This window comes from Melanerpes formicivorus, unplaced genomic scaffold (assembly GCF_026170545.1).
Source record: "Melanerpes formicivorus ecotype bairdi unplaced genomic scaffold, bMelFor1.0.p_v2 SCAF_21, whole genome shotgun sequence".
Taxonomy (NCBI): Eukaryota; Metazoa; Chordata; class Aves; order Piciformes; family Picidae; genus Melanerpes; species Melanerpes formicivorus.
In genome coordinates this window covers 1,471,201-1,493,143 of record NW_027142373.1, presented here as the reverse complement: position 1 = coordinate 1,493,143, position 21,943 = coordinate 1,471,201, and the positions used below count along the sequence as shown (strand labels likewise).

Genomic DNA, 21,943 nt, shown 5'->3' with positions numbered 1-21,943 from the left:
TTCCCTTCACACCACACAGACGTGCCCGAGGAGAACAGATGGAAGAAACAAACATTGTGTTGAGAGAGAAGAAGTGTTTGAAGGTTGATCAGAGAAGGAAACTGAGACAGATGTTGTGCTCATGTCACGTGCCGAAACCTTGGTGGTATTGGCAGAAATGGGATCCTGGATACCGTGCAGGACACGAGCTCTGCTCTTGTGCTCGGAAAGGTGCTGGGCAGTGACCAGGAGGGCTGCTGGCCCTAATGCAAAGGGCAACCAGAGGATGTCGGCAGCTTCCCATTTGAAAAAGAGAAGAACCGTGATACCAAGTGCACAGCAGCAGGGCCCAAGCCACAGATGTTGCCTCCACAAGGGTAACTGTTAACCTTGGACACTCACAGCACTGTGAGGCTCAATTTTGGGCCGTTCCATGGCGATGGTGATGCAGTTGAGGAAGATGATCACCAGGACGACATGATCAAACATCTTGTGTGTGATGATTTTACTGCACATCAGTCGGAATCTGCTGAGAAAGAGAAACAAATGAAAGCGGACACAGAGCCAAGCTGTTAGTGCTTGGCTGGCTGGGGAGAAGAGGAGCAGCTCAGCATGTGGCAGGGGAGGCCAGCACCCCAACTGCAAAGCAGATGAGCAACCATCTCTCAACCCCCTCCCTGGCAGAGCCATGTGCTGCGGTCAGAGGTGGGCACCGAGAGAAAAGGATCCAAGCACCAGAGTTAAGCCACAAATTTCAAGCCCTGGTCATGTTCACAAGGGGCTTTGGGTCACTTGGAATGGAGCAGCTGCCTCCACAGCTCAGACACACAGACAGGTTTGGATCTGACCCCCTGCCCTATCCATAGTGCTCAGGTTTAGCTCAGAGGAAGGAAGAAATAGCCCCAGCAAGGCGGCAAAGGTTGGGAGCACACGGACCAGAGGGAGAGGAGCTATTTATTGTGACAGATGGCTGTACACTGACCCAGGGTTTATAATACCGAATTACATGTCCCAGAGTCTGCTTCTGAAAAATCTCTCTAATCTTTGTATGAATGAACTCCAAGGCTGCCCAGGGGCCTCCAGCACAGGAGGGAAGCCTTCGCTGACCCTGGATGCATAGCCAGAGGAACACCTAGGAGAGCACAGAGCCCAGACTGCCCTGGTGCCACTGGGCTTTGGGAAGGGCAGAGCTGAGGACCTACAAGCAAGGAGAGGATATTTTCTGGGGGTTGTTGAGAGAGGAGGGTTGTCCTTCAAGGGGGAGGGCAAAGAAAGCCAGGCTGAGAGGCGTGTTTAACAGGTCAAGGAGTGTCCTTTGCTGTGCTGTAAGCATGCAGCAGGGACAAATTCAAACTTCTCTGCTTAATGCAGCACCTCTCTCCTTTGCTCCAAACTGCCCACACTCAATCGAGTGAGAGCTTTGCTGAGCTCTAGCACCACTGACAAAGCAAATGATGAACCTGATAAAGCTGCAGCCATGCCCTATGCTGTGGGTCTCTGCTGTTCACTCCTATGCCAGGGCCATGCCCACCTTAGAACAGCTCTCTGCAGCCAGCAGCTCCTTGCAGTTGGGCTGGAGCAAGGGCTAGGAGTTTTGTGAACTGACACAGAGACCTGTCTGGGATGGGTGGGCAGCGTGAGCTGCAGCAATGAGGGCACCCGTGCCCAGCACCTGCCACTGCCGGAGCGCAGCTGCCTTACCTGGAGTGTGGGGCGAAGATGTAGATGGACCAGGAGTCCCTCTCTCGGCAGCAGGCAGGCAGCCGTGCCCGCACCCAGGCCTTCATGCGGGCCCCTTTGCTCTAGGAGGAAAAGAGAAACATGCCAGGAGGGAAACAGAGTGAGCTGTTAACAAACAACCCCCCAGACCTGCCAAGTGAGGGGCAGGGAATCCAGGCAGTTTTCCACTGAGCACATCTCTAAGTGCCCTCCCCAGAACCAGAGTTCATTGGGCAGGGAAAAAGCTCTGGCAGCACCCTGTGAGCTCACAGAGTTTGGTCTTGCTTCTTCCCCTACATGGTGACTGCATTTGGCACATGCTCAGCAAGGGGAGAGGCATGGAAAATAAAACAGACAATGGGAAACCTGCTCTGACCAGCCTCAGCCCCTCCAGATATGCATCAGATGCTTGCCTGAATCTCTTATGTTTGGGGGGAATTTCTGTGGGTTTTTTGCCGCTTGGGTGGGGTTTAGTAAGAATACAGAACGCTTATGTCAGAGGGTATAAAAGGCAACAGAGGGAAGGATTCCTGCTGCTTGCTGGGCCAAGCCCTGTGTCCATGCACCCATGGAAAGCTGAGGAAATCATTTGGTCCAGAAATGCAATGGTGAGCATCTGCCTCTCATTCAGCATGGAGAGATTAGATGGGAGATTATAAAGCCAGCCGGGAACATCATGGCCAGCCTGACCTGCACGAGCACCGGCCACCCGACTCCGGCAAATTAATTCCTCCTGGAAACCACAGCATCCTCAGCCACACGGACCGATGGCTTAGAGTGTCTGCAAGGTCGTTTAAGGCCAGCAGGGTAGATTGTTAAAGCCTTGGCCAACAGGGCAACTGAAGACATGGAAAATTGGATGTGGAGGGGAAACCTCATCCCAGCTGCAGCAGCCTCTGGATTAGGTTTATCGCCTTCTCATCCATAGCTCTCTGAAGGGGATGTCAGGATCTTTAATCCAATTGACATTGCAGTGCTAGAGCCTTGTGCGTGGACAACCAGCAGAAGTCAGGCAAACATCTCACCCACCATGCTGGGGCTCTCGCAGCCCTTCCTCAAAGGCAGGCAAACGCAGAGTGTGGTGTGCGCAACGCACTGCAACACTTTGTGTTTGCAGACCAGCAGGAGCCTCTCCTTGCTTTCATTCCCCAGCACCACCTGGGCTGGATGTGCACACAGGTGGAACATGGCTGCATGGGCTCTTTGAAGCTTTTTTTTTGCCCATATTCAGCACAGGAGCTGTGAAGCACAGCACAGGCATTGCTGCTCATGCTCCAGGGGCACCTGGACCCAGGCACTGAGGCGTGTTGATTTATTTTGTCCTGGAAACAGGGAGGGAGGATTTGTTCAGAGCCAAACTGCTAGCAATTGGAGGTACTCCGGGCTGTAAACTGGGATCTGTTAGGCTAATGGAGCGGAATGGAGGAAGTGCCTTTGGTTCCAGCGTGCACACAGCCAGGGGCCTCATTAGCACTGGGGAGCAGCCGCTATAGTGTCCCTTTAATGAAAGTATTTGTTGATGAGCCGAGCCCTTCAGAAAGTGAAAACCACCTTATGAAAACAACCAACAAAGTGCTCGATCTTTCTGCTCCTCTCCTGCAGCTCCTTCCCTCCCCCTCTACACAAGCACAGCCTGCACCACAGCACACCACTAACTTTTGGCCATGTCTTGGCTGCTTCATATCCCTTTTCCACGGCAAGGAGTCAGCGCTGCTCCCTTGCCTCTAAGCTGCAATTAACAGATCACGCAGCCGTGGGGCTTCGCTACCCTTCAAGCAGCCTCATTAGTTTAATTATCCATGGACTTCACTAAGGTAACGAAATGGAGAAAAATCAAGTGTCCACTCAAAGTTGTGGTGAAAGCAATGATGGCTACCCCAGCCTCTGGACACAGAGTAATGGCTGAGACTTGGTCCAGCTCTGTGAGCTGGAAGGTTTCCAGAAGTGTCTCTTATTGAGAGCAGTTCTGATATTTACCACGGGGATTTGCAGTGAATGGTAATGCGTCAGCAGCACAGAATGCTGCATTATATTCCTTTTGTCCAATTTTAATGCCAAAGATATTTTGGGGCTTGGCTAATTGTTGCAGCTTGCAGTTCATGGGCTAAATCAGATAACAAAAGCAAAAAGTGATCTTCCATCATGTCTCTTTACTCAGCATGTCAGAGCACGGGTGAGCACCAGGGCTCAGCTCGGGACAGCTCAGCAGCCCGGCTGCTCCGTACAGAGCCAAGTGCATCAACAGAAATCCAAAGTCAGAGGAATTACTCCAGATTTCCACCAGTGGAACTGTGCAGCTCAGTTAATTTGAGCCAAATGTAAGATATTTGTGAAATAAACCCCAAGCATTTCCAGCCTGAGTCCCCTCGCACGCTTTCTCAGTGAGGTCCAGGCACGCATCGGCTGCTCACAATTGTGCTGATTGCTGCTCAGGCCCCATTATGTTCAAATGATGGAGAAGTTCTGGGCTGGAATCACATCTGTTTGTTCCTGCAGTACACCTGGACAGGATGAATAAAAATGTGGAGGGGAGAAGAAAACTACCCTGCAATTCTGTTGCCAATGGCTTAGGCAAAACCTCTCTGGGTACAGCCACCCTCCCTCCCCTGCTGCACCAGGCAGGGCCCAGGGCAGGAAGCGATGCTGCTCACTCGGGGCAGCAGTGCTACCTCTGCCCTGCCATCCAGGCCTGCCGAGCATGCAGCCAGGAGAGCTGCTGATGAATAGGCCCTTATTTTTTTAGGACTTTCCAACATTAATGTACTTCTGAAGCAGGATGAAAGGCAGCTGGCATTAAAAGATGACTGGTGCACTCCTCAGAGTATGGGGGAGGCTGAGATTTATAAAAGATTTATTACAAGGATGGAGGGGAACTGCTGAAAAACGTTCTACAAGCAGCAGCAGACCTCCAGGCAAGCTGGAAGCTGCACAGGGGCGCTTGGGACCCTATTATTTAGTTTTAATATGCAGCAGGGGCAGTCTGGGAGGGTTTGGGGACAGCTGGACTGCACAGCACAAGAAAAAAGTGCAGTAGGCAGTAGGGAAAGGAGCTACAACTGCAACATGCAGCGAGGTTTTGGTAAGGAGGGGACCCATTTCGTTCCAGATTCAATCTTTCCCTCACTTTCTGCTCTGAGTGCTCCATAATTTGGGTAGGAAAGCACCCAAAAGTGCCCAGCAGTTGTGAAAAACAGAGGCTTTGCAGCAGACCCCTGATCCCAGTCACAGCTGCAGGAACCCAACCAGGTAGCAAATCTCCCTGTCTGCATTCCTTCAGTGAGGAACAGATTTCTGTCCTCTGATTTCACACTTCTGAAGAGAGAAGCTATCAGGGGCCTGATTCTGGCCCCTGACAGTGATGGAAATTCAGAATAGCCTCATTGAAGGCAGGAGAGCAGCACTAACATAATGGGGGCTGGGGAGTTCCACATGGAGCCTTTGCACTTCCTTTTATTTCTGCACAGCAGTGATCAAAACCAGGCAGCAAGGAGGGCCGGGGAGCTTTGCTACAGAAGGGCATGTTTAAGATGACTTTGATCTGGATATCAGCTGAGTTCTTTCTTCTTTTCTTGGTAGGGGAGTTCCAAATTTTATTTTTTCCCCTTAAAAAAAACCCCAACTAAAACTTACTTTCTGACTTTGTCAAGGCCAATTTAGGGGCAAAGCATCCCCCCAGACGTCAGGAGGGAATCACAGAGGGAAGCTCTGCAACCTGGCGACTCATTTCCCTAATCTAAGCAATATTTTTCAGTCCATCTGGTTTAGAGATTTGCAGTGCAGACAGATTTCAGAACACAGGGAAAGGCAGCAGCCAGCTGCAGATGTCCCAGTTTCCCCCAGGCATTTACTTCTAACCACTGCATGGGAAAGGACTGGGAGACCTTTGGTCTAACCCTGGATGGCCTGGCCTAAGCATACAGAAGATGTTTGGTTTATGCTGAGATCAGCCACCCCAATAGAGATGAAAAACAGGCACCAGTGCTGGCTGGAGCTGCAGGGCTGGGGGGCACAGAGGAGCAGGGACTTGTCCCATCAACTGACAGGACAGCAGGGCCGTGCCCCACAATATTGTGTCCAACACAAGGAGGGCAGCTGGAAGGAAGGGATCTGCAGGATGTGTGGATCAGGTGAGTTAGAAAAAGCAGCAGATGTTGGAGCATAAAAACCAATCCCCAGCTATCAATAAAGAACATGGTCTCCTGATGACTTTTAATGGTGCTTTCCCCAAGATAATTACTGCTCCCTTTCTTAAAATTTCAATTTATTTTATGGGGGTTAAGAAACAGGTTAGGTCAATTGGTAAGAATCCCAGGCTGAGGATCCATACTGGAGAGGTAATGGGATCATGACAAGTCACAGCTGAGTGACTCCATTCTGCCAGCACTAACTCCTCCTCCTGTTCCTTCTTTGGAGTCACTGTTGCCTTTCACACCCCTTCGCATGCTCCAAATTCCATGTTCATTCAACAAACTACAGTAAAACCACATCCACAAACTGCAGCTCTCCTGCTCTCTGTACCACCCCAGTCACCACCACATGCCTCTGCTCCAAACCCACGAGCTCCACCAGCAGATACCGAGCTGTCCCCAGGGGTTTAAGCCTGAGAACAAGGTAAAGGGAAGCAAACTAGCAACCTGGGAACACCCCAAACCTCCCCAGCACTGTCCTGAAAACATCCCAAGGGGACAAGCCCCACAAGCATCCTGCTGCCAGCTCAAGCCCTATTCTGCCAGCCGTGCAAAAAACTTTGGGAAAGCAGCCAAATTCCTAATATTTCCTAAATGGCACTTTCCAGGGCTGTGAAAGAGAGCTGTTTATTGGCTCTTTCACATGGAAATAAATGTAAACCTTTGAAGTCACCTGCGGGCTAATGGGGGTGGGGAGACAACCCCTGCCCTTTATTGCCTGTTGGTGTCAACAAAAATTGTCTGCTGCTGTGCGCGGGGGGCACAAAGCTGAATCATGGTTGGAGAGCAGGGAAAGTTGCTTGATTTTTAAAAAGGACAAAAATAAACCCAGGAAAGCAAAAATTTACAAGAGACAGGCCTTTTAGTAGAACTTGGGGAGTTTTACCACGATGTCTCCCTCACGAACCGTCCAATACTGCAGTGAAATACTCAGTATGATGCCAGCCCCATGCCTGATGGCATCCACATCCCAGAGACCTTCTGGTGCTCTTTTGGGCAACTTCCAGTCTGGATTTATGGTGATTTTGAGACCTGGTCCCTGCAACAAGCCACTGTTTTGCAACCCCTGTGTGCTCCTGGAACAGGTGCAAACGTTGCTTTGACAAGGGGAAAAAAGCCCAAAGTGATCACTTGGCATTTCCTTACCATGTTGCCTTCATCATCGGCGTCATCACAGTCTTGTCGGGGGTCATCCAGATGTAGCTGGTGCAGCAGCAGACCTGGAGAAGTCTTCCCATTGCAGTCTTGGTGCTCAGAGGTGGAGGTTCGGCTGCTGTGCATGCTGCTGGTCCGGTAGAGGGAAGGCACCTGCAGCGTGTCCTGGAGGTCAAAGGAGCTTTTTGTTTCCAGAGACTCATTGCGATGGGGCAAGGAACCATTGAAGCTACCGGCCCGGCTGGAGCGCTCCTCGTCCGAGCTCTCCCCTTCCTCCGAGCTCTCCTTGCCCTCCCCGGAGAGCAGGGACCTGCGCTCGCCGCTCTGGCCCCGGCGCTTGAGGCTGGGGGCCCGGCCGATGCTGTTCCAGCTAGAGCGGCGACTGTTGCGGCTGCTGCCGGCGCGCCAGGGGCTGTGTGGGGAGCTGCGGGCGCTGGGCTGCAGGAAGGAAAGGGAGAGCTTCACCCCCGGGCCACCCGCCCCGTGCCAGGCTGCGGCTGCGCCCGTCGGGGCGGACAGCCAGCCCCGCAGAGCCAGCGGCCATGCGCCGAGCGTCAGCAGGAGGGGTGAGGAGAGTACCGGCGACTTGAGCTCATAGACGGCGGGGTCCGCGGAGACGCCGCTGGCCCGGCGCGACTCGTAGCCCTGCGCCACGTCTCCAAACATGGCACTCTTGGGCATGGGCATCGGCGTGGCAGCCGTGTGTATGATGAGAGGTGGGGTCAGGCTCTTCTTCAGCTCTGGGTGGTCGCTCAGGGCCATCACTACAAGACACAGGTGGGGTTTAGGTGTCACATCTCAAGGGGCACATCTACAACCTGCTCTTGGGCAGGCAAAACAGCTGTGTGGGGATGGATCCCCTTTAAGCATCAGGAGCATGTGGGCCAGAAAGCCCTTCTGGAGAGCTGAGAGCCCATCATACAGCCTGGCAGGGGAGCAGGGGGACATAAAGAAGCAATGATACCAGGTGCCAATGAGAGAGGGGAGCAGCTGCAGACTGTAATCTGCTGCCCCTCAACTCTCCAACCAACACCCACCAGCTCCAGTTCTGAGAATCTCCTTGCCCACGCCAGGCTCACCATGGCTACTCCACCTGTGCCCATTTGAGAGGCCTCAAAAGCCCAGACCTTGGGCTCAGCAGGGAGATTGTGCCCCAAATGCCATCATGTCTGCCTCTATTTGCATCCCATGCCACGCCACGGGTGACCCTGCCACAGCTTGGGCTCCACTGTTCCCTCCAGGAGGGCTCTTCCCTTTGGGACATGTTTTCAGGGGAGGTTTCTGTGGCAGGGCCCTTCCTGCCAGGGCTGCTACTCACAGACTGGATTTGATAAGTTCTTCTTGAGTCCTCCCTCCTCTTCCAGAGTGCGAGGAAAGAGATCGCCCTCGGAATCAGACTTGGAAGCATCCCCCTGGAGTAAAACAGAGGGCTTCAGCAAGGGGGCAAAGGGTCGCTGTGCACGGACACCCCTCTGAAAAATGGATTCCCATCTCCAACACCACAGCTACGGCGCCACTGAACTTCCGACCATGATGCAACACCACCTTCCACAGGATGACGCATGCAGATTTATACCACAGACTAATTCACCTCCTACCAGGAGGACAGACTGCCTCTGGCTCCAAACATGGTCCCAGAAAGGGATCAGGAAGAGCCTCTGTTGCTTAATTTTTGCTGCTGGAATTGCACACTGGGCAGATATTAGGGAAGGATGGAAATTGACCCTGCTGATCTCTCCTAATTTATGTGCTGTGGCTTAAAACTCCCTGTTTGGCTCTTTCTAGTGATGCCGCGATGAAGCAATCCAGGATTTGGAAGGGGCACAAGGGACCCCAACTTTCCAGCACAGCTAATGGGCATGTGTAGATGCAGAGAGGCTCCAGGTGCCAGAACCTGGTAACAACTGCCATGGGTGGCCATTCCCCTCCCAGCTGCCACTCACAACAGAAGCAGAAGGCTTGGCAATTTCAATGCTACTGCATCATGTCAAAGGCCAGGGGCTGAGTGAGAGCTGGCTGCTCTGACATGGCCCCTCCTTGGAAGGGAAGAGATTGACCCCTGACCACTGCTTGCAGCATGGTGATCAGGCTCTCACTCAGCCTCATGGCATGGAGCAGATTCAGGAGATCCCTGTGCACCCCACGGATTCTGTCCATTGGCACTGCAGAAAGGCTTTAGGGTGTGGTATAGTCAGGAGCCACCCGACAGGCAATGGTGCCCTCCAGAGCCATGCCCATCTCCAAGGTGGGGGCTGAAACCACTGCTCTGGCACTGGGCACCAAACCCCATCACAGAGGAGGAGAGGTGGGAAGGGAGGGAGGATGCTGGGATGAGAGAAGCAAGCAGACCCTCACTTCAGCTGGGAGAGACCAGGGGCCACAGCAAACCTCACCAAGTCTAAGCTGTGTCCCCAGGAGCCCTGGCCAGCACTGTGGAGGTTTGGTGCTTGGGTACGTGTTTATTGTAAAAACCCAGAGGGGCCCTAAAGTGGAATGGGAGAAGCTGGCATCTGGCCCAAGGTCCAGTGCCCTGCACCTCTCTGTTCAGCAAAACCCTAGAGGGATGAGTGCAAGTGCTCTCCCCTGGGGTCACTATATAGTGCCAGGGATTTTTCCCCAGGGAGACTGGACACCCTCAGCCTCGTTGCTAAGGCAGAAGAGGGTGTGATGGCTCAGAACTTCCTGTCTTGAGGATCCAGGAATTCTGTGCTATGCAGGGAAGCTCATCCAGCAGGAGACAGACTGGGAAGGGCAGGAATGCACCTTGCAAAAGAGAGCAGTAAAGCCAGGCTGGCTTGAACTTCACTGGAGTCCAGGTGATGTCCCCACATACACGGGAGCTACAGCTGGCCATGCGTACGTGCCCTGTGGGGTGCCTAGCTCAGCTGCTATGGGGCTGCCAGGAATTACTCACTTCTCCCTAATGCCTTCTTAAAAAGGAATAAAAACCAGGAAGAACTTTATATGATTTGTATTCCTGGAGTGCTCTTTAACAGCCCAAAGGAAAGTTTTAGGGTGTACGATGAGCTGTGTGCCAAGATGGAAAAGCAGAGCTACACAGGGACCTCCCACACCTTCCCCAGCACCAAACCCCACGTCTGGAGGGCAGAAGCATCCCCTCCAAAACACCACGTGCCAGACTCAGTATGGTGCAGGCAAGCATCTTGCAGCTAGGCTGCTACCCATTACCTGTTCTTGCACTCCCAGTTTGCCTTTCTGGATAGAAAAGGGGTTGTGAGAGAAGAGGGAATTAAAATCCTTCTGGGAAACAAGGGTATGTCAAACTGGACCAGCTGGTACCAGAGCAGCCTGTACCAGCAGGGACTGATGTGCTGGGCCACACTGGGAAGAGCTTTTGGGCTGAGGGAAAAGGTAGACTTCTTGACAAGGACAGGAAAGGGTGGGAGTGGGGCAGAGAAAGACAATGTTAGAAGAGGAAAGTTTAGGGTGTGCTGTGCCTCGCAGATCCATGGCTTCCTCAGAGCTGAATGGGACCATCTCACATCCTGACCCACGATGGAATGCAGCACCTGGCCGGAGGTCCCAGCATCCCAGAGAGCCTTTCTGGGACACGCCACAGTGCAGCCGCTGCTGTCCTGCTGAGCACACGTCTCCCCCACACACGTGTCCACAAACAGGCTTAATTCCAGGTCCCTTCACTCCTGGGCACCCTCCTCTGGCTGCAGTCTTGCCCAGCACTCAGCATCACTACCTGCATCCCTAGGGTGGTCCCTGGGATGTGCCTGTGCTGTGACGGCCCCACAGGAAGCCTTCCTCAGGGTAGGCATCCAGAGAGGGGCTGCTGAGGGCTGGGGCTGCTGAGGGCCAGGGCTGGCGCCACATCAGCTGCCCCAAGGCAAGCACCTCAATTTAGCTGACTCCCTCACGGAAGGAAGGGACTTAAAATCAAGGCTGACTTTGACAATGAGGATGACAAAAAGGAAAGACAAAACCCCTAAACACCCCCAAAAAACCAAAAGAAACCCCAAAAGAATGACAGCTACTACAATGAGGACAGCACCACGGTGTGTGACCAGGCACCATGAGAGACAAGCAGAGCAGGCTCGGGCTGTGCTGGGTACCTACCCCCGCCAAGTCCACAGGCAGCTGAATACAGCTCAGCTGCCCACTCGCATCCTCGCGCTTGGAGAGCTCCTGAAGGAGAAATGGGGGCAGGGAGTGGGGAGGAAGGGGAAGTGGGGTTCAATTTTCAGTTTCAACAGCAGGAATGAATGGGGCATCAAAAGACATGAGACAGGGCAGGGAAGGGGGCAAAGGGCAGCGTGCAGCCGCGAGACAGAGCTGGGCTGGGGCACCTGCTCCACTCCTCACAGGGACAGGGTGGGAGATCTCAGACGGAACAGAGCCCTTCGAAGGGACCCTTCTTACCTTTAAATTAAGTGTCTGAAGGCAAGTTTACTGCAGCTGCTAAGTGCTAATTGTGCTAATGAAACACCAGCTATTTATTGAAAACATGATTACCATTTTTTTTTCCAGCTGCATAATAGCATCCTTATTTATTGCACCTTCATTAAGCAGCAGTGGAGGCTGTTAATGAATGTTTGATTAACACAACATCAGTCCTCTTGCAGCCAGGTGAAATACCTAATTTAAGGAAAGCCATGAGAACCTGCCATGAGTTCAGATCCCTCCTCACCCCTATTAGTGGAGACATCCATTTAAATTGGCAAGTGCCCAAATGTGGCAGCGGTCAGTGGGCAGAGGGGCAGGACCCTGCCTCGAGGGGCTCTGCATCACGAGTGGCCCCAGCATCTCTTCCCAGCACCAGAAGTCTGTCTTTCCCCACCCACTTGGAAAGCACACATCATTTTTCACCTCACTGTGTTTCCCCCCTGTCAGGAGTGGCTCTCCCAACACCTCCTGGCACATTTCGGGTCCTGTCCCACGGGGCCATGGGAAGTTACACTTTGTATCATGAGGACAGAGGTTGTCCCACCAACTCAGCTTCCTGCCTACAGGACAAGGGATCTTTCTTCTGGATGCTACATGGGAAGCAAAACTCATCCCATTCTAGGCTGGGATGAAAAGTTTAAGAAATACCTCAGCTTTAGGATCTGGATGTCTGGACAGCGGTGTCTTGCCAGCTATGTAATGGACACTTAATTTAAAGTCTTTGGTTGCAACAGAGAGGAACATGGAAAAGCCATCAAAAGGGGAAGCTTGGAAATGCTTCACAAGGAACATCCCCCTGAAACAGGTAAGGGATGCAAGGAATGCAAGGAAATCCCATCCAAAATCCCTGCTGTGGGAGAAGGGACTCTTCCTCCACATTGTGATGCCCAGAAGGAGCCAAAGTCAATATTGCTCTAAGGATGCTACATCCGGAGAGCAGGCAGTAGAGGGAACGGACCGAGGGGCTGGAGGACCAGGGTGCCAGCAAGGGAAGGGCACAAAGGAGGGGAAGGAGCAAACCCAGAAGTGAGGATAGCTGGCGACCAGGGCATGTGAAACTGGAGGATTACCAATGGAAGAATCCACTTTGGAGATAACATTATTAGGAAGACCCTTGGGAGAGGAGCTTTGTGCCTGACAAAGAGGAGTCATTGCTTGCTTCAGAGAGAAGTCCTCAGGGTAGGGACCCAAGGGGTCAGGCAGCACTTTCAAATTAGCTCAGAGTCCTCTGCCCACCTCACCTGCACCAAGGCCGGGCGGGAGTTAATGGGAGAACACAGGGTCAAAAATAACCACGCTGCATAAGGGCCTGTGTGAGCCTCTTGACAGAGAGGCAGGTTACCAAACGAAAAGAAAGAAGGGGGGGAGGGGAAGAGAGACTCAGCTCTGCAGAATATATTGCTCTGCATTTGAAGTTTGGAACAGGTCCTTTTTTGTTTCTCAGCCGCTTATATACATTTGCTGCCTAGCAACTGGGGCTGCAAAGCCACACACTAAAATTAACGAGGTGCTTGTAGATTGAGGAAAGGCACTCAAGGACCAGGGAGATAAAGAGCAGCAGCCTCAGGATCGAGTTTCAGCCCTCTGAAGGAGAATGGAAAAAAACCCAGAAACCCAACTCAGAAGAAGGGTCAAGTGCAATGATGGAAGGGAGACGCCAGGGTTTGTTTATAGTGAGAGCTGATCTCCGTTAATTCTGCTTAGGAGAGGATCCTTGGTTTGCTGGCTAGCAAAAACCAGAAGGAGATCTGCTTGCAAAGCTACACACCACAAAGCTGCATCAACATCAACCACCAAGGCCAGACCTGGTCTGACCTCCAGCAGACTTCTGCTCCCTGCCTGCTGCGGGAAGCTTGCGTTGAGTCGAGGGATCTCTGGATTCCATTGCTATTTACTGGAAGAATGGAGAGAACTCAGGCTCACAAGGACATGGAAGGAAGATTAGTGTTTAAATGACATCATCAAAGCCTGAGATATAAACCAGCACTGTCATCAGTCACCAACTACAGAAATCTGCTGCAAGTTCACTGGTATCAGGCAGAACTGGCCAGAGGGGTTTGACCTTTGGAGGCTGCCCTGGATGCTGGCCCTCGCATTCACCTCTCAGTCCCAGCAGGAGCACCACTGGCTTCAGGCTGTCTCAGAGCTTTCCTACATCCCAGGTCTCTCCCTGGCTCACATTGCCCTTACAGCACATTTGCAGCTTATATGGAAATGCTGCAGCTGGCTCAGCCCAGCCCAGCACTGCCCCTGCACAGAAGCTGGGGCAGGTGACGGGGCAGCCCTGCTCCAGAACCTGCTGAAAACTAATCTGGGGGGCTGCAGGTGGTTTCCCAACTCCAGGGAAGACACTGCCTCAAGAAGGTGGCCATTGGGATCAATCACAGCACATGAAGCCAGGGCATGGATGCCCAGGGGGTTAGGCCTTGGGCACAAAGCAAGCATGGGGTCAGTGGCTGCCCAGGGAAGGAGGTGGCAGCAAGGAGGGGATGTTGTGGCACCAAGGACCAGAGCTATAACTTCCCTCGAGGGCCAGGACTGGAGAAGGGGCTGCTGCATCCTTTCCTCCAGGGAGCTGGGGCAGCCAGTGATCTCCTGCTTGACCTTCAGCCAATCCATTTGCTGGACTTGGACAGAGGCTCGGTTTGGAAGCCACCGTCACAAGCAGACGCAGAGCATTTTATCTCTCCCAAGGGGACCCTGTGCTGCTTGGCAGAACCTGGTAGTGACCTTCCCCTGAACGAATGGGCAGGGGTAGGGGGCTGCAGACAGAAACAGCTACAACAATAACAGATGAAAAAGGAAAGCACCAACATGGAGAGAGATGATACAAAAAGTAACAGAACCAAATTTCTCCTTGCTACCTCCTGGTACAACTCCATTAATTTAACTCCAAACTGAGCTCCAAAAATAGTATTAATAAAAGCAGTTCAGTGCCTCTCTGCTCATAGGGTAGGAGGAGATTGTGACACATGAGCAACAAATCTGAAATAATATTTAGTCATCCTAAAATGCTTACAAAAAAAAAGAGAGAGAGAGAGTAAAAGCACCGCCTGTACAAAGAGACCCCAGCAGCAGCTGTGGGATACATTGACCTCCCTGACCCCCTGGGCAGGCTGCAAATATCCCCTCCCCTTCTGATGACAGGTGGGCAATTGTTGCAGGGGGTGGGTGAGCAGCATGGGGCCCCCACTCTGTGGACCAGGTGACCAAGTTGCACAGCTGGGCAGGCAGGAGGGTGAAAAAAAGAGGCTGAGTTCAAAGCTAAGTGCTCACCTGCCCTTTCATGAAATCCTCCAAAAATACCTCATGGAAGTTCCCAGCCTGAGGAAGCAGAGAGCAGAAATCGTGTACTTTAAACTGTGCAGGGCATTGCAAGGCTGGAAATGGAACCAGCTCCATGAATGCATGCCTTCAAAAGAGAATCGTGTCTCTAGTCTCTCACCAGCCTGCCCAAGTTTTCAGGAGGGGCTTCAGATCTGGCTGTCAGACATGGGCAGAGCTGTTTCAAAGGCCCTGTGACGGCAGCAGGCACAGCCTGACACCACTGAGCCCCACTCCTGTGCTAACCCAACAGTGCTGCACTGAGGTCCTGCCCTCAGAGGGCTCCTGCAGCCACCTCTGCCACAGCTTAGAAACAGAAGAGGACAAGAAAACAGAAATAGACCGAGCACTTTCCACCACTCCTTTCAAGTGCCGCTCCTGGAAATGTATTGCTGTCCAGATCAGAAATCAAATTCTAGCATTTGGAGACCCTGAAACTTTAGAAGAAGGTAAAGGCACAAGTACTGGACATTACCTCTGTCTGGAAACCCTCCACCAGGATGGCCACCAGCAGGTTAAAGAGAACATAATTCCCAAATGTCATGAGAGCGATGAAGTAGAGAGCAGCCCAGGAGGAGGTCGATGCCATGCCATTGTAGAGGACCTTGTTCCAGTCTTCCTGAGTCAAAATCTGCAGAGGAAGAATGGAGGTACCTGAGGATAGTGTGCTGTTCTCCTGAGCCTGTATGGGTAGCTCTGCTCTAGGTCAAGTGAGCATGCTGCTTTTTTGGGGTACCCACTGTAGCTACAACCACAAGAGGATAAACCTGGCCCATCTTCTGAGACAGAGAAGAGACAGGACCTCAATAGTCAGTTATGGGCTTAAAACAGACACTGTCTTTATCAAGATATCACTGCAAATGACCCTGACTTCTCACCACCTCCACCCTCTGTGTGACTTTCACCCACTCAGCCCATGCCCTGTCACTGAAAAGCCTCCTGCCTCTGCATCCCCTCCTCACCAGACTTCTGGGAAATGCTCTGAGAATCCCTGAGTTCCTGTACTTGTGGCTTGGGGTCCTCTTCCTTCTGTGGCAAGGAGCTTCACTAAGCTCTGTCAGATGCCTTGGAAAACAGCTCCACGCCTTGCAGCCCCAAAGCTGCGGCATTGTCCCTTCAGTACCTGGAAAACGGTGACGATGGCCCAGAGCAGGGAGTCGAAGTTCTTCCTGTCGGGCAGCGTGTCCCCATCCCGCTCCGAAGCAAACTTGCAGCCAAAGAGGTGCATCCCCAGGATGCTGCAGGGCAGGGAAGGCAGGGGCTCAACAGGAGGACCAGGGGACAGGCCAGCGATGGCACAGCAGGGCTGGCAGGCTCCCGCTGCCACCTGGGGAAGGCTTTGCATTTTTTACAAGATGAATCACTCCCTCGCTGAAAACTACCCTGAGACTCAGCTGGGAATTTGGGTCAAATCTGTCAAAAAGTTCCAGCCAAATCCTTCTTGCTTTTTCTGCTGCTTTGGTGTTGGGGTTTTTTTAAAAGTCAAAATATTGTGTTTCAACATTTTCTAAACAAAATGTTTTGACTTTCTGTTTTGCAATGACACATTTTCAGCAAAATATGCTTCAGCTGAGTGAGGAAGACAAAAAGGGTTGCTGTAAAGTGCCTGGATGAGACATATCAGGGGACCCAAACCAGCGCTTGCAGCTTTGACAAGAAAATACAATGCCTTTCATTTTAGATGCATACTAAAGGAATAATCTGATTTCCCCTGCTCTCAGCCAGTAACCTGAATCATAAAATTATTTACAGCTCTACTGAGCACCACAGCTGCAAATGGTGGGTTTGGAGTGAAACGTCTCAGGGGAGAAGGGACATTATTCCACAGACAAGAATGGCTTTCTCCAGCCTTCCCAGCACCTGGATTGCTGGAACATCAGAACTGGCTGTTACAAAAGAGACAGGATCCTCTCAAAATCTAGACCAAAATCCAAAATTTCAGGTCTATGCCAAGCCTGTTTCCAACATTTGCACTCCTCAGAAGAGGCCACGCTAGAGTAGAAGCACCCCCATGGCTGGCTGGATCCAAGCACTGCCTTCCCTGGGCAGAGCTTATCACCAGCCGGTGGAGTGATTGGACTGCTGTCTTGGGGTGATGTCCAGGGATCACCCAGTGAAAGATTTGCCTTGCAAAGACACATCTTGTTTGGCCAGAGCTAAGAGACATTAGTCAGGGCAGTAGGGCACTGCCGGTACTGTTGCTGGGTCCATTCAGCTCAGCCACGTCCTGGTGTGGACTCTTCCATCTCCTGACCTTGCCATGGGTTCCCACCTGAAAACCCAGAGCAACCTCAGGATAGGGAATCAGAAGCACTCACCTGAAGATGAAGATGAAAAGCATCAGCAACATGCAGAACGTGGCCACGTTGTCCATGGTCTTCATGAGGACTACCAGCTGGCGCTGCAGGGCTGGCATGAAGCGGACCAGCTTCAGAACCCGCATGAGGCGGAAGGTGCGCAGCACCGAGAGCCCCCCGCCTTGCTGGCCCACGATCTCCCACACACTGGGGAGACACAAAGGGCATTGCAGAGTGAAAAGACAAAGCCTCACACAAAGGCATGGAGAAGAGGAGGCAGAGGGAAGATGAAATTCAGAGAGAAGAGGGATGGGAAGTGGAGAGAGATGCTGCCAGTGTCCCTGGTGAGCTGGACTCCATCAGCCTTGCAAAGAGCAGAGTCCCACTCATGTCAGAACCACACCTGCAAATCCACAGCTGAGCTGCAGGGCAATCACAGCCTTTGCACGTGTCAAAAGAAAGAGAGAGCTGCTTCATCAGGCACTGGGTGTACCACTGGGATCCTAGACTCCCCCAGGGCTTGAGGACTGGCAGCTTTCTGCTCAGGGCTCTCTCTAAAATGACCACAGACCAACCTCCTATTATCACTTGTGTCCCAGGGAGGTATTTGTGCCCACTCTCCACTGCTTGCTGTTTAACTAAGCAGCCAAACGTGGGGAAACACAAAGAAAGTTCTAGGTTTGTACCTGATCACCACAATGATGCCATCAAAGATGTTGTATGGGTTCTTAATGTAGCCAAAAGGACCATAAACGAGGACTTTCAACAGCATCTCCAGGGCAAAGAGGCTTGTGAACACTATATTGCTGATCTCCAGAGCATTGGTAAGCTCCTCTGGCTGGGGAAAAAAGAGGAGGGGAGAAAGTAAGCAGCACAACTCCATATCCAAACTTACAGGTAGAAACAGATAGAGCCCTGAGCTGCAAGTGGCAACAGCTCACCCAGAGCCCAGGAGAGAGAAAAATCCCTGACACAGAATTTAAGGGTCAGACACCTGCTGTGAGCTGAGCAGGTAAACACAGACCTGCAGTTTCACACCAGCACAGCAGGAGCATGCACTGTGTGTCCCTGATGCCACAGCTCCCAGAGCAGCTCTCCCTGGTGCTCCTCACACACAGCCTCTTCCCTGAGCACCTCAGCATCAGGTCTAGGCTCAGGTTTTCCAAAAGCAGAGATCCAAGGTCAGTGTCCCGGCTCCAGCTGGGACAGAGTTAATTTTCCTCCTGGCAGCTGGCACAGCCCTGTGCTTTCACTGCAGCCAGAGGACAGAGTTGGCATCATGCTGATGTTTCCATTGGTGCTCAGCAGCACTTGTCCTGCCTCAAGGACTTTTCAGCTTCCCACACTCTGCCAACGAGCAGGGGGCACAAGGAGGTGGGAGGGGGCATGGTCAGGACAGTTGGCCAAAGGGATATTCCCTGTCACAGGACGTGGTGCCCAGTGCATGCGCTGGGGGCAGCTGGCTGGCAGGGCAGGCCATGCATCGGTCCGTGGTGGTGAGCTGCTGCAGTGTGCATCACTTGGCCTTCTGCTCTTGGGTTTTAGTCCTCTCTTTGCTATGTTCCCTTCCAAGGCTGTTCCTACTGTTACTTAATTTTAGTGGTTAAACTGTTCTCATCTCAATCCATGAGCTTTACTTTTGTTCTTGATTCCCCTCCCCATCCCCCTTCCAGGGGGCAAATGAGTGAGCATCAGGGGATGCTCAGCTGCTGGCTGGGGTTAAACCAGCTGCTGGCTGGGATACCACTGGAATGGCTCAAGAAACTTTATTACTAGGAGGCCCCAGATAGTGCTGCTGAGGAAGGGCCTGACCCTGGCATTCCAGACTGGCAATCTGAAAAACAGAGGTATGGGAAAAAGCCCTTAAAACAGACTTCCAGTAATCTCAGGCCTAAATTAGTAACTTTCCAGGGTTTCTAGCATTGCTGGCCCCGTGCTGCTTCCCCATGGCATTGAATAACAAAGGGCAGAGGAGAAACCCAGGTGGCATGGTGTGTTCAGGATCAGTCCGTGGCAAAGACAGGAATAGAATCTGCAGCTCCAAATCCCCTCTCCCTGTTTAACCCCAGCACACAGCCGTAACCTCCTGTTTCTGCTTAAAGGCTTCATTAGCAGGAGGAGCCAAGGTCCTGCTGGCAGGTGGCCACAAGGTTGCGTAGGCAGTGCCGAGATGCCCGGCAATGGGCTGGCACAGCTCACTGAAGCCCTTAAGCACACCAGGTACTGGACTCCTGGGGGGGAACAGCAGCATTGTGAAGAAAAAGTAATGAAAAAATCATAAAACAAAGGAGTGTTGAACACTTCCTGCACCTTCCAGCATTCTCACTGAGGAACAGATTCCTTGGCTAGAGCTTGCCAAACACCCTGGGCATAGAGCCCAAATCAACTCCTTCCTGACCCAGACCCAAAGCACAAATGCTGCAACTCCCAACATTGAATAGTCCCTGTTAAAAGTACACACCTGTGGGAGCACTCAGACAGAAGCAATAACCAGGCTGAGAGCTGCAATGCCAGGCTGCAGCTGAGGGTGATTTCAAACAACCCAAACCCTACATCAGCCTACAAAAAATGCCAGCTGACTGGTGAGTGCCCAGCGCCAAGGCAGGATGTGTGCTGTGACCATCACTGCAGCAATGCCGCTGGAACAGTCTCATGTTCCTGGGAGCTTTGCCTCCCATCCATCAGCACCACTAACCTGGGCCCTGAAGGCTGTTTTTCACCCCTTGTGACCGTGCTGCCGAATCTCAGCATCTCTGAAGACACAGCCCAGCCAGTGCCTGGAAGCACCAGCAGTGCCCAGCACCCCCCACATCTTGTCCCCACGGGAGCTGACATGGTAAACCTGACCAGCCCAGCAGGGACAGAGTATTCATGGTGCGGGTTAATGAAACTTGTGCCTCCTGAGCACCTCCTGTTTGGAGATGGCACTGGGAGGCGCTGGCAGGGCACAGCTGGGTGATGTGGGGAGCTGCTGCAAGTGTGGTTCAGCTGTGGCACCACACAGCAGCTCATCCATGAGCCCTCTGTAAACACTGGATTTTGTTTCCAGGACACCTCGCCTCGCTGGACACAGAGGTGGTGTCCTGGATACATCACTCCCTGTTAGCTCTCTGATGGCAAGGCTGTACCCACGGCACCCTGATGAGCTCTGGCAGCACACAGAACAGGAGTAGACAGGGCAGCCTCCCCTGTAACCACCATGGGCACCCACCCAGACATGACCCTGCCTGACAAGGTGTGAGCCACAGCAAGGAGGGGACGTCCTTTGCTTCCTGCCTGGCACCAAGCAGGTCAGCAAGGGAGGATGTCCCGAGGTCATGAGTTTGCCTCGAGTGGAGGCACACACTGCTCCTCCCTGTGCCAGGGCCTGCAAGGTGTCTGCTCAGCAAGTGAGGCTGAGGGCAACAAGTGGAGGAAAAGGTGAGGACAGGGTTTGGGGCCACTGGAAGCCAAGCCCCAGGGGCTGCTTTCCCCAGTTGCTGAAAGACAAACCCTGCTGTGTGACAGAGTGCAACCAAGGGCCCTGGCAGACAGTGCAGCGCTTTTGCTCCTGCCTTCCTCCAGCCACGACCCATACAAGGCATGGCACAGGCCCTTCATCATCATCAGACCCACATCCAGTGGCATAGGCATGGCTGGCCTGGGCCCATCCAACCCCATTTCACTCTTGGCTAGACTGCAGCCAAGCCTGGTTGTGCCCGTCCCCTGTCCCTGGGGATGTCAGCACAAAGGAGCAGAAACATCCCAGGGTCTTTCCTCTCTATCTTGCTAACAATGAAACAGAATAGAAAAACCACTCTGTCTCGCCACAGCACAGAAGGAGGGATGGGGTGGCTGGCCAAGAGGCAGATTCCTCCTGATCCCGAGGGCTCTTCTTTTGTGAGTGGCTCCAGAAGACCATGAAAAGTTCTAAGCCATTTGAATGGCTGCAGAAGGAACCCTTCTGAAAGCATTGCCATGGTAACTGAGGAAAAATAACACAGAAAGAAAATACCAACCTCAGCTATTTCACAGGAAACACCACCAGCATTTTACTGACTCATCACTTGCAGATTTTTAATATACATGCATAAGAAAAAAAATATCAGATGGGTCAGACAAAGACAGGGCTGCCAATTAAGGCTGCTCTGTTACAACCCTCCCCACCCTCCACAAGGGTGCAGGCACATATCAGGGTGTCTGGGAACGGAAGCCAGACCACCAGTCCTGGGGCAACACAGCCAGTTCTGGCGAAGGGAAGCAGCTATTCGTTAACCAAATGAGGTGCCCTTTCTTTGCCCTCTCCCATACCTGATTCCCCATCATTTGGAGCTCATGGTTGTGTCCTCAGTCAACCTTCTCCATGCTCTGCCCTCATGGCACCCACATTATTCCCCTCCCTGCCTTGATGCACCTGCTGAGCCCTGGTTCCCTGGGGGAAATGAGGCCCCTCGTAGGTCCAGCGCCACTCACTGCTTCATGGACAGACCCTCAGGCCATGACATTCTCCACCATGAGACTCTGTCTCCTGGGGGCTCCTTGGGAGGCATCAGGCTCTGGTGACAATCAGAGCCTGGCAGAGCCAGAGGCTGCCTCTGCTCACCCTGCACCAAACTGCCTAAAGAAAACACCTCGGAAGGCTCTGCTCCTCCTGGGGCTTGAGACATGGAAAGGGCAGCGTGCTCAGGGCTCAGTGCACTGCAGGAGGACTGCTGGCAAGTTCAGGATTTACAGGTATTTATTAGAAGGAAATTACTCTGACAGACAAGTGAACAAGTCCAGCATCATCCCAGCACTGCATGGGAAGGAGGATTTTGTTAGGGGCTGAGTGCAGGCAATACTGTAAGAAAGGCAAGGATGCAGCTTTCACCTGGGAGGAAGCAGAGCTGT

General features: G+C 52.6%; 1 protein-coding gene across 1 annotated transcript in view; it reads right to left on the bottom strand.

Moving 5' to 3' along the window:
• CACNA1G (calcium voltage-gated channel subunit alpha1 G) overlaps positions 1-21,943 on the bottom strand; it is a 129,265-nt gene that overhangs the window by 42,388 nt on the left and 64,934 nt on the right. Inside the window, exons 11-20 of the mRNA XM_068150968.1 lie at positions 17,761-17,912; positions 17,096-17,281; positions 15,901-16,015; positions 15,253-15,408; positions 10,230-10,256; positions 8,359-8,452; positions 7,620-7,804; positions 7,032-7,478; positions 1,681-1,781; positions 382-505 (exon numbers count right to left, since the gene is read on the bottom strand). Of these exons, the coding sequence (XP_068007069.1) occupies positions 382-505; positions 1,681-1,781; positions 7,032-7,478; positions 7,620-7,804; positions 8,359-8,452; positions 10,230-10,256; positions 15,253-15,408; positions 15,901-16,015; positions 17,096-17,281; positions 17,761-17,912 (1,587 nt within the window). The remainder of the gene's footprint in view (positions 1-381; positions 506-1,680; positions 1,782-7,031; positions 7,479-7,619; positions 7,805-8,358; positions 8,453-10,229; positions 10,257-15,252; positions 15,409-15,900; positions 16,016-17,095; positions 17,282-17,760; positions 17,913-21,943) is intronic.